We start from the raw sequence: 13,267 nt of genomic DNA on the forward strand, positions 1-13,267 counted from the left end.
AATAACAATGTACCTACCTATATAGTTTAAGTTTAAAAAATTTGGCTCTCAAAAGAAATTTCAATTGTTGTACTGTTGATATTTGGCTCTGTTGACTAATGAGTTTGCCGACCACTGACCTAGGAGGTTGTTGGAGACTGCCCAGCGGGCCCCGCCCACCGGCACCGAGCACCTGCCACGGGCACACTCGGCCTGGGGCAGCCGTGAGCACTCGGGTGGCATTGGGATTGGGTAAGTGACAAATACTAAACACATGATGCCAGGGACACGTTATGAATGGGAGTTAAGGGAGGTCCCTGGGGTCAGGGAGATCTCTCTGGAGAAGGCACAGGTGCTGAAATGACAACAGAGGCAGACTTAGTTGGGTGCAGGGGAGGGACTCTGAGATAGTGGGTGGTGGGGGCCGAGTGGGGATGTGGCCCTGAGGGCCCAGGCTCTGAACTGGGTCCAGGACCATCAAAGCCGCAGGGAGATTTCATCCCTGCAGCAGCGTTTACTGGTCACCCGCGGTGGGCCTGGCCCGGGCTGGGGACCTGGCTGCAGGCAGGGACGGGCTGCTCCCCTTTGAAAAGGGGCGATGCTGACCAGCCTGGCCCGGCACTTGGGACCCGGGGAACGGAGAGGACATGCACGTTAGAGGCTGTGTCCTGCCAAACCGGAAACCCAGGGCTGACGTGGGGGGTCAGGATGACCACGACCTCAGGGGGACAGCCCAGGGACCTCACCCATTTTCAGACCTGACCCTCGGCCAGTTCTAAGAGGGCGACAACCAGGCTTGTTCCTGTTCGTGGGGGGCTCTGTTCGGCACCTAGCACGGGGCTGGCCCCCAGCTGGCCTCCCCCGTGTCCGTCCTCATCGTCCTGCGGCCTGGGCACGGGTGCTGGCTTTCCTGTCCCCCACCTGCCAGTGAGCTCTGAGAGCTGGGCTGGGTCCTGCTCACCATGGCACCCCCAGCACCAGGCATGGTGCCAGGCACGCAGCAGGCACCCAGTCGATGTCTGCGGTGCAGAGGCTGAGCAAGGGCCCACCGAGGTGCCAGACTCACCCAGCCGTGTGGGTGGCGGGGCTCCAGAGGCCTCTTGGCATGTAGGTATGTGTGTGCACACCTGTCAGCTTATGGGGAGCGGTGCGTGTGGGCATGTGAACAGGTGTGTGTTAAGCCTTTGTAGTGTGGTGGGGGGTCTGCGGGGGCTTGATTGGTACAGCGCTGGCACCGACTTATCTCCTGTCCCGTGAGGGTCGTTGTATGCTCTGCAGAGGTGATGGGGTGTCAGAGAAGGCACCCCCCTGCAGCAGTGCCCCCCCGGCTCGGGTTGGTGGCAGCGGAGGGGTTTGGGGGGCCTGGGAAGGATTTCCAAACCACCCAGACCGGGTCAAATTTTTGCACATTTCTCCGTCTCAACAGCCTGGAGAGCCACTGCTTTCAACACCCTTTGAAGCAGATGTTTTCTTTGGACTCGGCCCCCTGGTATCTTTTTCCCTTCTTAAGGAGTCTACACATGTCTGGGCGGCTTGGCTGGGGCCCTGGCCACTGCAGACCAGCCCCCCGCCTGTGCCCAGTGCTCCAGGTGGGAGCTGGGGGCAGCCCTCGTCCAGGCAGCTGTGTGGCTGCCAGAGGCGCCGAGGGCCTGCCATCCGGGCCAGGAGGGAGGGAGGCGGCCGCTGGGGCACTTACTGTGCACAGGCCGAGAAGAGCTCTTTGCAGGGCCTCTGTAGGAGCTTCTCCTCCGTCTGGGAGACCAGGTCCCGACCGACTTGGGCGATGAAAACTGGGGACTGGAGGGAAGAGAAGAGGTGGTCAGTGAGGGGAGGAGCAGGGCGGCTGGGTTAGTGAGGGGAGGGTGGTCTTCCCCTCCTGCCTACCCCTGGCCCTGGGTAGCCTGCACAGTGTCCCATGGTACGGGGAGGTGGCTGGGCCGGAAGGTGGTGCAGGGGCCAGACTTAGGGTCCGCTTTCTGCTCTGCCACTGTCCAGGGGGGTGACCTCCTGGAGGTCACATGACTCCTTTGAGCATCACCGCCCTCATGTGCAGAACATCGACCATGATGACCCATGTCCTGGGTCTGCGGCAGAACCGAATGAGGTGGGAGTGCTCCTGGTGTGAGGAGCTGTGCAGCAAGCCCGGCTCGTTGGCGAGCCCCCCCTGAGGCTGTCTCCTCAGGGGGCAGACTTGAGATGAACCCCTGCCCAGCCTCAAGGTCACGTACAAAAGGATCTGGAAGGGGTAAAGGGCAAGCGAACAGGACGACATAGCAGCTAGGGGAGGGGAGCGCAGCAGCTCTATGATCTATAGCTTTGGCACCGACACATCAGGGTGCGAATCCCACATCTGTTACTTGTAGCTGTGGGGCCCTGGCCTAACTGCTCAGCCTCAGTGATCAGGAAGATGATCAGAAATAACAGTTTCTCCCAGAAGGAATCAATAAAACCTCTAGGTCAAGCCCTTGGCCCAGATCCTGGCACGGAGCAGAAAAGTGTGCCATGAATGTTCTGTCATTTCATTCTCCTCCTCGGTTAAGCTGCCTGGCCTGAGCATTTCACGTCTGAAGGACAGCTCCAGCGTCCTACCCAGGAGCAGCAGCCAGCTGGGACGGCAGCCCCTCCCACACCCACCACTCCCCGCACCGGTCACCTTCCACCAGCTGCTCACTCACCAGCTGGGCCCCGAGGTGGGTTTTTAATAAGTTACAGGAATAATTGAGAAAATTGCAGGGAGTGGGCTCAGAAAGATGTGGTGTAGATGCATCTTTTCCAAAGATGTTGAGCTAGGAAAGACTTGCTTTCTCTGCCCAGCTCTTGACGTGTGACTGTGGAGCTGACTGTTCTGCTAAGCCCATCGGGGGGTGTCTGGGGGGGTTTGATCCTGAGGGTGGAGGCGGAGCTGCCTGGCATGGCCCTGGTGAATGACACCAGTGGGTCATCTTCTGGTCCCGACTGTTCTGAATGCCGTGTTCCTTCCTTCCTTCTTCCTCTCCCAGGCCCTGCCCTCTCCGCAGGTCTTCCCCTGTCCTGGGGCCTCCCCACCCTGGGTGGGTGGAGCCTCAGGTGTGGGGGGAGCTGCTGTGATGGTAAATGCCCCCCAAACTCCCAGTGCAGACAGAGCCAGTCACACCACCATCCCAGAGCATCTCCCAGATGGTTGCTGTCGCCAACCCTGGGTGGTGGTGGCTCCCTCCCACCCTCCGTCCCCACATGGACAACTTAATGCGATGGCAGAAGAGCAACCAGTAGTGTTGGCCTCTGGAGCTCGTTCTTGCTCCTTTTGCAGAAAAGATGCTCGACCAAGAGGCTGGAGCCCCGAGCTCTGGTCCGACCTCTGCCCTTGGCCATCTGGGGCCTCCCCGCCTCCCTTCCAATAGGAAGGGGCTGCCCCAGAGATGACCTTCGGGTCCTTCGAGACTTGGGAACTGATGGTTGAGGGTTTTTTTGCTTCTAATCCTTGGGGAACTTTCTTGGGAATCTGGCAGCTGAGTTTACTGGGGACCAGTAACTCCAGAGCAAGGGAATATCAGCACAGACCCGAGGCCACTGGCAAATCTGCTTCAGGAAGCGAGCTGGTGGCTGGGGCAGCCTTGGTCTGAAGGGCCTGGTGGCTGGCCCAGAGCTGGTGGTGACCGAGATAAGGAGGAGATCCTGACGGGGTGGGGTCATCTGGGAAAGGCTTCAGGGAGGATGGGGCAGAGGCAGAGCAGAATTTGGCCTCAGGCCTCCCTCCCCTCATGGTCCCTCCCACCTGCCTTTGAGGACAGCCACCTGGGCTGCCTTCTCGGCCACACCACTCCCATTCTTTGGCACTGGCTGGCGGGGGGCGCTGGGAACACTGCCCACAGTCGAAGCCCGAAGCCCGACAGGAGTTAATGAGCAGGTAAGAATGTATTTAGTGTCACAACCAGGGGCTTAAATTCAGTCCTTGGCTCGACATGAAGAGATTAAGGATTCCAACCAAACCCCTTTCAAGTGACTCCAGGGAATGCCACCTTTGCCAATAAGACGGGAGTGAGAAGCTGCTGGCCAGCTTAAGTCAGAAACGGAAACCCAGACGCCAGGGGTGAAGGAGCGGCAGCTCAGAGGGCATTTCAGGGGGACACTCGCTGTCTGTGTCCCTGGAACCAGAGGGGGCCTGGTCTTTCCGCTCTGGTCAGAGAAGTGAATTTCGGGGGGAGACCGTTAGGAAGGCGCCCCCTCACGTAAGAAAAGGCTCTCAGCCTCAGCAACCACAGTCCCCCCCCCCCCCCCCCCGCCCGGGTCCTTGAAGACAGTTTCAGATCCCTTTCCCTCCTGGTCCCAGGGGCCCTGCGAGGTGGGCTGAAGGTGGGGTGTACCCTACAGGCCAGGGGGGCTCTGGCAGCAATGCCACCTCCCTGCACTGGGGCTCGGGAAGCAGGAGAGCTGGGCTGGGCAGCACATTGGCTCCTTCTACCAGGGACCGTCCCTCTGGGAGGAAGCTGAGGGTCAAGGTGGGCAGGAGGGATGGGCACCATCCTCCTCCATGTCCAACAGCAAGAGCCTCAAGGCCTTAGGTGTTTACAGGGTGAAAAGCAGCCGGAAGGTCTCTGAGACAGTCCGCCGGGTCCTGGGACCCCTTCCCACCAGCAGGGCTTGAAGTGACACTTGTTCTTTGGTCACCAGATGGTCTCCTCAAGGAGCACCAGCCTGCAGGCCTTGGCCTGAAAGGACGCTGTCCCTTTAGGGTCCTAAGTCCTTTGAACTGTGTGGCATGAAGTCTTGGGGGCATGGCTTCCGGGCCAGGACGGACTGGGTAGGGGTTTCTCTCCCGCTGGAGGCCCCACCCTGAATGCCTGCCTCCCGATGGTCCTGGGCAGCCGAAGCTAACCAGCTGGCCAACCTCGATGTGACCAGTCTGCCCAGCTCCACCGGAAAGTCCCCTCTGACGAGTCTTGAGGATCCCAGCTGCTCTTAGGAGGGCTCTGTGGTCAACTCCTGGGACAGCTTAAGCCAGCAAGGCATGCCTGGGGGACAAGGCCATGTAGCCCAGGGCACTGACCAAAGAGCTCTGTCCTCTCCTGCAGAGAAAAAAGTGACCCTGCCCTCGGACATGTGGCCCCGGCCAGACCTGTCATCTCTGCTCCATCAAAGTGGAAACCTCTGCCCTATTCCGTTTGGCTCAGTGGGTAGAGCGTTGGCCTGCGGACTGAAGCGTTCCAGGTTCCATTCCAGTCAAGGTCACATGCCAGGTTGCAGGCTCGATCCCCAGTTGGGGGCATGCAGGAGGCAGCCGATCAGTGATTCTAGATCAGTGATTCTCTCTCATCATTGATGTTTCTCTCTCTCCCTTTCCCTCCCTCTCTGAAATCAATAAAAAATATTTATTTTTTAAAAAATGGAACCCTCTACCATATTCAGGCACAGTATCGACCAGGAATGATTCGGTGCCTTGGGGGCCCCAGGCGGCCGAAAGCCCAAGCCCCGTGGGCTCTGCCTGCACCTACCAGGTCATTCCAGCCTCGGCCAGTGTGGCGGTTAGTCCACAAGGTGGCGCTGTTGAGCCCCTTGTGCCCGTGCTTCACTGCACTGACACCCACAGGTAGACCAGCCCGTAGGCCGCTAAGACCAGGTGGCACAGGGGACATAATGACCTAGTGACTCATCTCAGGCCTCAGGTGAGGAAATAATGAGAGATTCGTTGGGAGGGAGCCCTGAGGGAGAGGTCAATAATCCTGGGGTGACTCTCGAAGCGTTCTGGAAGCACGCGCCCTCTACTTGTTCAGAGACTCGGGACCCAAGACGGTGTAGCGGGAGGAGGAGATCGCAGAGGGCTCTCCTGGGAAGACCCCTCAGGGCCCAGCTGATGAACCTACGCGGGGCACAAATGGGGGACTGACAGAAAAGACCCAGGAGGGAAGGGCCCCTGCACGGTCACACTGCTGGCCCATGGCAATCTGGACAGAGAGCCTTTTCCCCACCATCACCGTGCCCTCCAAGGACACACCGTCCTTCTCAGATAGGGTGAGGGGATGTGACGTTGGCCCTGAGGAGCAAGCCCTTCTTGGAGGCCATGGGGCTGGAGGTGGACTCTGCCTGTTTGGGCAAATGCTATTTGTATAATGCACCCCCACCCCCACCCCCAGTCTAATGGCCACCATATGCTTCGCTTCAACATATGAAAACATCCCACCAAGGAGCTCCGCGCTCATTAGCAGTGGTTCCATCAGCGAACAAAAGGTCAGCCCAGGAGACTGCCGCTCTATCTCCAGACGCAAGCACTTAGGCCTTAATGATGTGTATATTTTCATATGTGGGCAGCTGACATTTCCCATGTAAACTATTTGCAATTTCCCAATGTGGACAGACGTGGCCTTCAGGAAAAGCGGAGCAGTGGAGAGACAAGGCACTCTGGGAGAAAGAGGGTCCAGGGTCCCCCTTCCTTCCAAACAAGGGGCTGCCCATACCAGGGTGGAGGCAGCTGTTTCTTGGGGGAAGGGGGGCACCTCCATTTCCCCTCCAGCACAGGAACAGGGAAGGGGTTCTTTCACAACATACCCCGCCGCCCACAGACCGGTCACGAGGGGGGTCTGCGTCAGCGGCCGAGAGCTCTGTGCACAGCTGCCAGGGCCTGGCCGTGGGCGAGGGCGGGGTGGGACCCAGGCTCTGGCTGTGAGCGTCTGGGACAGGGGCCGGCCTGACAGTCACTATTCCTCGACGTGAGTTTCCCCACAATGTTACCCTTCTGTTGCTCCCCAGAACAACCATAATGGGGGGGCTGTTCCCAGCCACCACCAGAGACTCAGCAATGCTCCTGCTCATTCCTGTCTCATCAGGGTCCAGCACAGCACTTGACATCCATTGATGCTCCCCTTACCTGCTCACAGACTGAACGGTCAGCAGTGGACCTGAGACCCCAGTCCAGACCGGCCTGGCTCCCAACCCTGCACTCGCCCCACTCGCTCTGCTGGAGAGGATGATGATGCTCCTGGCACACAGCAGGAGATCCGTATACACGTGGAATAAATGTGTGTGCCCGTGCACACTCAGCGGGAGAGAGGCAGGCGGGGAGCACAGAGTCTGTCCATCAGCAGCGCCTTCATGGGGCCATCTGGTCAACCTCCTGCCTTCAAGACAACAGGGACAGTGAAAGTCCTTTGGGATTGTCTTAGTCACAACTGGCTGGAGTGCCTGTCTCAGGCCGAAACTGTGGGCCAGAGGCTTGGGAGTGGCCAGCAGGGGTCGAGGCGTCTGGTGCCAGGGGTTCCTCAGCCCCTCAGCCCAGGGGTTCCTCAGCCATGTCTCTCTCTCAATTTCATTCAATCGTCCCCCACCCTGCCAACACATTCCTCCTTTGTTTGAGCAACTGGATTCCATGTCTGCCACTTGCTGCCAAGAGTCCAGACTAATTCACCATCTGTAAAACCAGGAGGTGGGCCAGGTGACTAGGAGGACCTCCAAATGCTACCCAAGCCACCAGGGGCTCCCTCTCCCCTGATTTTCTCTCCCCATCCCCAAGTGGGCTGGTTCCCAGATCCACGAACTCACTCAGCCCAGCTCAACCGACTCCAGGGACGGGAACAGCGAAGAAAGCAGGGCCAGCAGGAGAGGGGAAGCGGGGGGCCCGTTCCAACCCTAACTCCTGGCTGGAAGTGAAACCTGCTTGTCCAATCACAACCAGAAGACAGAGGCGAGCTGACTGAAAGGCAGCCTTGGGCGGCGTTTCCGCACTTGAGGGCTGACTCAAGGTCGGCCTGACAGGAAGAGAAAGCGCCATTCTTCCACCTTGTTAATCAAAACCCTCGGTGCCGTGTGGAGAAACCACTGCCATGCACCGTGTCCGTCTGGGGCAGTTCCTCTGTCTGTCCACGGCCGGGCAGCAGACCTGAGCCCCAGACAAGAACAGGACCAAAGGGGAAAGGCAGGGTTTTGTTTCCTTGGTCACCGGGGAAAAGTAAAGCAGCCAAATGCTCACGAGTGACGTGCATGAGGCCACTGTCCCCTCCACGTGGGCCTGATGTCTGTGCCCTGCAGCTCTCGGCCAAAACACCCACAGCTCCTCCCCGAGTGTCTGTGTGGTCGGCCTGGTGAGTGGACTGCACGGCCGAGCACCGTGCCAGATGCAGCCCTGCTGGGCAGGGACACACGGCTGGACAGGCAGAAACCAGAAACGTGACAAGTCTGCCCCGCAGGAGCGCACTGTGCCTCTTCAAAGTGCTAAGGGCAGGTGATGCTCACTGCTCCCCAACAGAAGCAATTTACCCTTAAGCAGAGGAAGTTTAGCTTCGGGGCCCTTTACCTGCAGCCCTGGGAGCTAGAGAGTATTCTGGGGGAAGGGACCACGCTTCCCAGGAAGCATTTCCACATAGGCACGTCCGTCCGTCCGTCTGTCCGGCACATCGAGATCTCACAGGAAAGGACCTGCATTTCCAAGCTGCAGTCCTTTGTGGTGATTTCTTGGCCCATTCGCCTGTGTACCTAATATTCTGTTCTTCTTAAAGAGAAGACACTTCCCCAGTTACTTATGCTTTGGCCCCCACAAAACCCTGATCTTCCAGACAGTCTCAAAAGGGCCTTCTCCCGAAGGACACCCCACTCCCACCCGACAGCATCGAGCCCTGAGGAAGATGGAGCCCGACGGCACCTTTAACTGGGCTTCTCGTGGTTGGAGGAGGAAGTGAGGAAGGCCAATGCCCTGGCAGCGTGTTGGGGCAGCCCCAGGGCCTCTGTGACGCCCACACTTCCATTGCACGGTAGACACACGCGGCTACCCGGCCATCTCCTGACCTCTCTGGGCAATTACCTCTTGCACCGATTTGGGGGTAACCCTGACCCTGGCATTGCTGGTTATGCTGCCAGGAAGGCCCTGCGGGCAACGGGAGCCGGCTCCGCAGGCAGAGCTGGAGGTGGTGCTGCCGCTGCCACCGGTGAGAGCGCAGGGAGCCGAGCTTCTCCAGAGGGTCGGCTGACCCAGCCCGCCAGCCACACAGGGTCCCCGAGTGCCCACTCTGTGCTCAGTGCACGGTCCACTCCCAGGACTCACAGACCAGCTCACCTGGCCAACGGCGGGAGTGTAAGGCGGATGGGATGGAGGGCAGCTGAGTGTGGTGGCCTCGAAGGGAGGGCTCAGAGGGGCGGCCACAGCAGATTTATGGCGGAGGTGAGGTCTGACAGGGGCCTGGGGGTTGCAGGGGGTCTGACTGGGCCATAGGGAGGACCTTCCTTCGTTCGGCTCCCGGCTCTTGCCCACTGGGAGGTATTCTGAGGAGGCCTAGGGCAAAGGGACGCTTCTCTGGACACATTTAAGATGACTGAGGACCCCAGACACACAGCAGGCTCACAGAGATCTGCGTGGGGGGCCATGAGGCCAGGAAGTGCCGAGTGAGGGGCTCCAGCCTTTTCCCACGGTGCCCTGCTGCCTGGCCACCTCGGTCCCGGGTGTCACTTCCCTGGGTGAGCAACGTGCAGAAACAGCCCCTGAGAAACCCCACAGCCCTTCGGGAAGGGCAAAGCAGTTTGGGGGTAAGGGATCTTGACCCACATTTCCTTTGCTGTGCAAGTGGCTTCACAGAAATGAGGCTGAAGGACTTTCAGAGGTCAGGACGGGAGAGGATGTTTTCCAGCGCTGGCAGGACTCAGCCAGGGGCCCGGAGGGCTGCGCAGCTTTAATGAGGAAGAAAGGAAAACACACAAGCAACCCTGACCCAGACCTTGACTCTTTACGTCAAAAGCGAAAAAGGATAATTAACAAAATGAAATGTGCCTGGAGATGTGGAGGGGGGCCAGCCGGGCTCTGTCAATTCGATAATCCCCGGTCACGACCCGACCCGCGGGCCCACAGTGCGCGAGGGGTATGGCGGCTGTTTACACAGGCCGAGAGCTGCTCCCGGGAACCGGAGAAGTGGGTGGGTTTTTTTCTGGTGAGTAGCTTGAATCCAGCCAGCTCTGCCCCGTCCAGGTAGTCAGTCCCCCAGGAGAGCTTGACCCGAAGGGCTGGGTGTGGATGGTCACGGCGGGGAAGGTCCCTCATTCCTTGTGCGTGAGAGGCCAGGGTGTAGCCGGCCAACTTTCCATCTTCCAGAACACCCTCCCCTTCCACGGCTTCCAGGCCGGCCCTCCTTTGCAATTGTGTTGGAAATATCTCAGCCTTGGGAGGTTCCTTCTCCCCGTGAGGATTTCATTCCGTGGGGCTTGGGAGTGCAGGAGGGGCAGGAAGATTCAGGGAATCCAACCGCCCCCTCCCCCATAAAGTCATTTCTCTGCCCGAGGCCCACCTGTCAGGCCACACACAGGCACCGGGGACCTGCGTCACTGCCCACCGAGGGCAGAGTTTGGGGGCAGGGGCGTCCTCAGGAAGCCTACGGCTGACTCCTCTGGTGCTGGCCGCTCTAAGGAGAGGAACTCTGGGCAGGAAATACTATACACACATGGGAACGGGGTCAGAGCCAGAGCTGGCTCCACCAGCATCAAAGGAACATCCAACTTTCTGACCTGGAAGGTCACGAGAAAGGAAGAGGGACCCAGACGGGCATGCTCGGGCCTGCTGTGAGGAGCCCCAGCTGGCACACCAGTCTCCAGAACATCAGGAGGAGCCGGAAAAGAAAAAACCAGGCTTCGGGCAAAGAGAGATTGTTTTCCAGGAGGCCGGGGGCTGGGGGAGGCGGGGAGAGAAAAAGGTCTATTTGAAGGACAAGTACACAGTCACTTACAATGTTGTGTAGGGAGGTCGTGACATGAGAAAATGCTAAGGACACCGGGCAAAGTGGCAGCCGGTGCCCAGGCTCAGGGCCCATCGCTGGAGAGGGGCCGGGAGAGACGGGCCTGCCGGTACATCCTCAGTTCGGCCCACCTGCCCTCCCGGATCTACTCATCCATGAAGCACCTGGCAGGCTGATTTGGGGGGAATTTTGTCTTTGATTAACTTCGGAAGAAGTAATAGCATGTTTGGTGCATAGTAAGAGCTGCTCCTGGCTGCAGGTCTTATTACTACAGGTGGTGAGAGTGGGAGGCACCGTCAGACGGCACCTGGCCAGCCTACCTCCTCACTCCACCCAGGGGAGTGAGGCCCAGAGACAGGAAGCCTGTGGCTGGGAGGGGAGTGGGAAGAGGACAGGCCTGGGTTCAGCTCCCCACCCTGGCTGCTCTTGGGCAATGTCTTCACCTCTTTGAGCCCCCATTTCTCATCATTTCAGCTGGCGGGTATGGGAGCCGAGTTAAACATGAAGTTCCGGGCACAGAGCAGTTGCTCAATAAAAGCCAGCTCCCGTCTGTCTTGCCTCAGGACAGCTAGTGAGCCCACATGTGGCTTTGTTGTTGTTTTATTTCCCCTCTCTCTGCTCCCTCCTCCCTCCCCCACCGTGTGGCTTGAGAAAACTCCGTGGCAGGAAGTGGGAAGAGCCAGGGTGCATGGCCCGCTGGCCCAGCTGCCCTTCCAGTCTGGCTCAGGAGGGGCTCAAGCAAGGGGGACTCCAAGCTCACCAGTCTCCTTGAGAACAGAGGCTGTTCTGGGGGCCGGGAGACAGACGAGGGCCAAGCCATCTTAGCAGAGATGAAAAGAGGGTCCAAGGCCAGTGGCTGGGATCCCAAACCCCAAAGAGACAGCACAGGCACTTGGAACAGAGGGGTGTGCCTAAGCCACCCATGTTCTGTGCCCTAGGTTGCCCTGGAAACCAAGTCTTGGTCCGATGGTTAGTCAGAAACCAAGGCTTGGTCCGATGGTCAGTCGGAAACCAAGGCTTGGTCCGATGGTCAGTCGGAAACCAAGGCTTGGTCCGATGGTCAGTCAGAAACCAAGGCTCGGGGGAGCTCTACATCAGCTCCCCCAAGGCCACCGACCCCAGGAAGGGAGATCAGAGGACAAGCCTGACGCCTGCTCTTGGCTCTATCTAGGTCACACCCATCTCCTCACAAGCCAGAATTTCTAAAAGGCATTGTGGCCGAAACCGGTTTGGCTCAGTGGATAGAGCGTCAGCCTGCGGACTGAGAGGTCCCAGGTTCGATTCCGGTCAAGGGCATGTACCTTGGTTGCAGGCACAACCCCAGTAGGAGATGTGCAGGAGGCAGCTGATCGATGTTTCTCTCTCATCGATGTTTCTGACTCTCTATCTCTCTCTCTCCCTTCCTCTCTGTAAAAAATCAATAAAATATATTTAAAAATAAATAAATAAAATAAAAGGCATTGTGGCTGGGAAGTAGATAGTTATCCTGGCATTTTCCGAAGACGATGAGGCGGTCTCTGAAGGCAGTGAAAAGGGACTAACTACCCTTTTACATTCTCAAGCCTCCCAGCCTGAAGGAGAACGTCTCCATGTGGTGCTGCCACCTTGCTAAGGCATCTCTAATGCTCCCTAACCTCCTCCAAACAGAGAAAGGAAGCTTCAGGCTCAGAGCCCTAGGCAGACAAGAGAATCTAGCTAGAATTCACTAACGATTTTTCCAGCCATCTTTATGGACGACAAATCAATGCTGGCTTTCCAGATGTGTTCCCGATACAAAGCTTCCTTTTCACACTCATTTTTATCTTCCGTTAAAAGATGGTTTGATTGAAAGAAAAATGTTATGTAAATAATTGTAAGGGTGGTATGCAATTATAGCCAAAACGGTGAAGGCGCTTTGAGAATGACGGATGGCCGTGAGCCCCTGTGAACATCATTACCAGCCCCATACTCAGATGGGCAAACTGAGGCTCCAAGGAGGCACAGCAGGAAAGTGGCAGAACCGGGTTCCACGTGAAACAGGACACGGACTGAAGCTGCTGACTGCCCCAGAGGCCGGGGACTGTCCCCCTCTGAGAAGCAGCCAGCCAGCTCAGGCTAGCTCAGGCTCCTATGCTGCTGCCTGGGCGAGGAAGGGGAGTAATTATTGTTTCCTTTCATTCAAACTCTTCACTTTGTAAAACGTGGATGTTTTCCGGAGGGCCAAACAAGCACCAGGAATAGGTTTTCATTTGTGCAGGAACTCGGGCTGATGGGTAATTACCCCCCTTCCCCCCTTAACAAGAACAAACTTCCCTGCCTTACCCTGTCATTGTTACAGAAACAAAGAGGCATGTGGCTGTGCAGGCCCAGGGAACAATATGCTGCGAGGGGACCTCCTGCAAGAAATGCTCTCCAAGGGCTGCCTGCCAGGGCGGGGCCTTCCCAGCATCCTCCACAGAACATGGGCTGCTCCAACACACCTGTCCACCTCACTGTCAGAAGAAACCCACACAGGCCCTTTCAGCAGTATCTCCCCCAGGTCTGAGCTCCCCTGGACTCCACTGGTACCGCTTGCCAGGCCATCGTGACGGGGGGAGCAGCTCAAAGCTGGAGACCAGGCACAGTTG

At 58.2% G+C, this 13,267-nt stretch overlaps 1 protein-coding gene across 2 annotated transcripts in view; it reads right to left on the reverse strand.

The window, feature by feature from the left end:
- The window catches only part of GRK5 (G protein-coupled receptor kinase 5), a 178,373-nt gene that overhangs the window by 19,340 nt on the left and 145,766 nt on the right, over nucleotides 1-13,267 (reverse strand). For both annotated transcript variants that reach the window (XM_070432166.1, XM_070432168.1), the window contains one exon: nucleotides 1,676-1,776. In XM_070432166.1, coding sequence (XP_070288267.1) covers nucleotides 1,676-1,776 — 101 coding nt within the window. The remainder of the gene's footprint in view (nucleotides 1-1,675; nucleotides 1,777-13,267) is intronic.

The sequence above is a fragment of the Myotis yumanensis genome, unplaced genomic scaffold (assembly GCF_028538775.1).
Source record: "Myotis yumanensis isolate MYYU_CA2020_CCGP unplaced genomic scaffold, mMyoYum1.0.hap1 SCAF_13, whole genome shotgun sequence".
NCBI lineage: Eukaryota > Metazoa > Chordata > Mammalia > Chiroptera > Vespertilionidae > Myotis > Myotis yumanensis.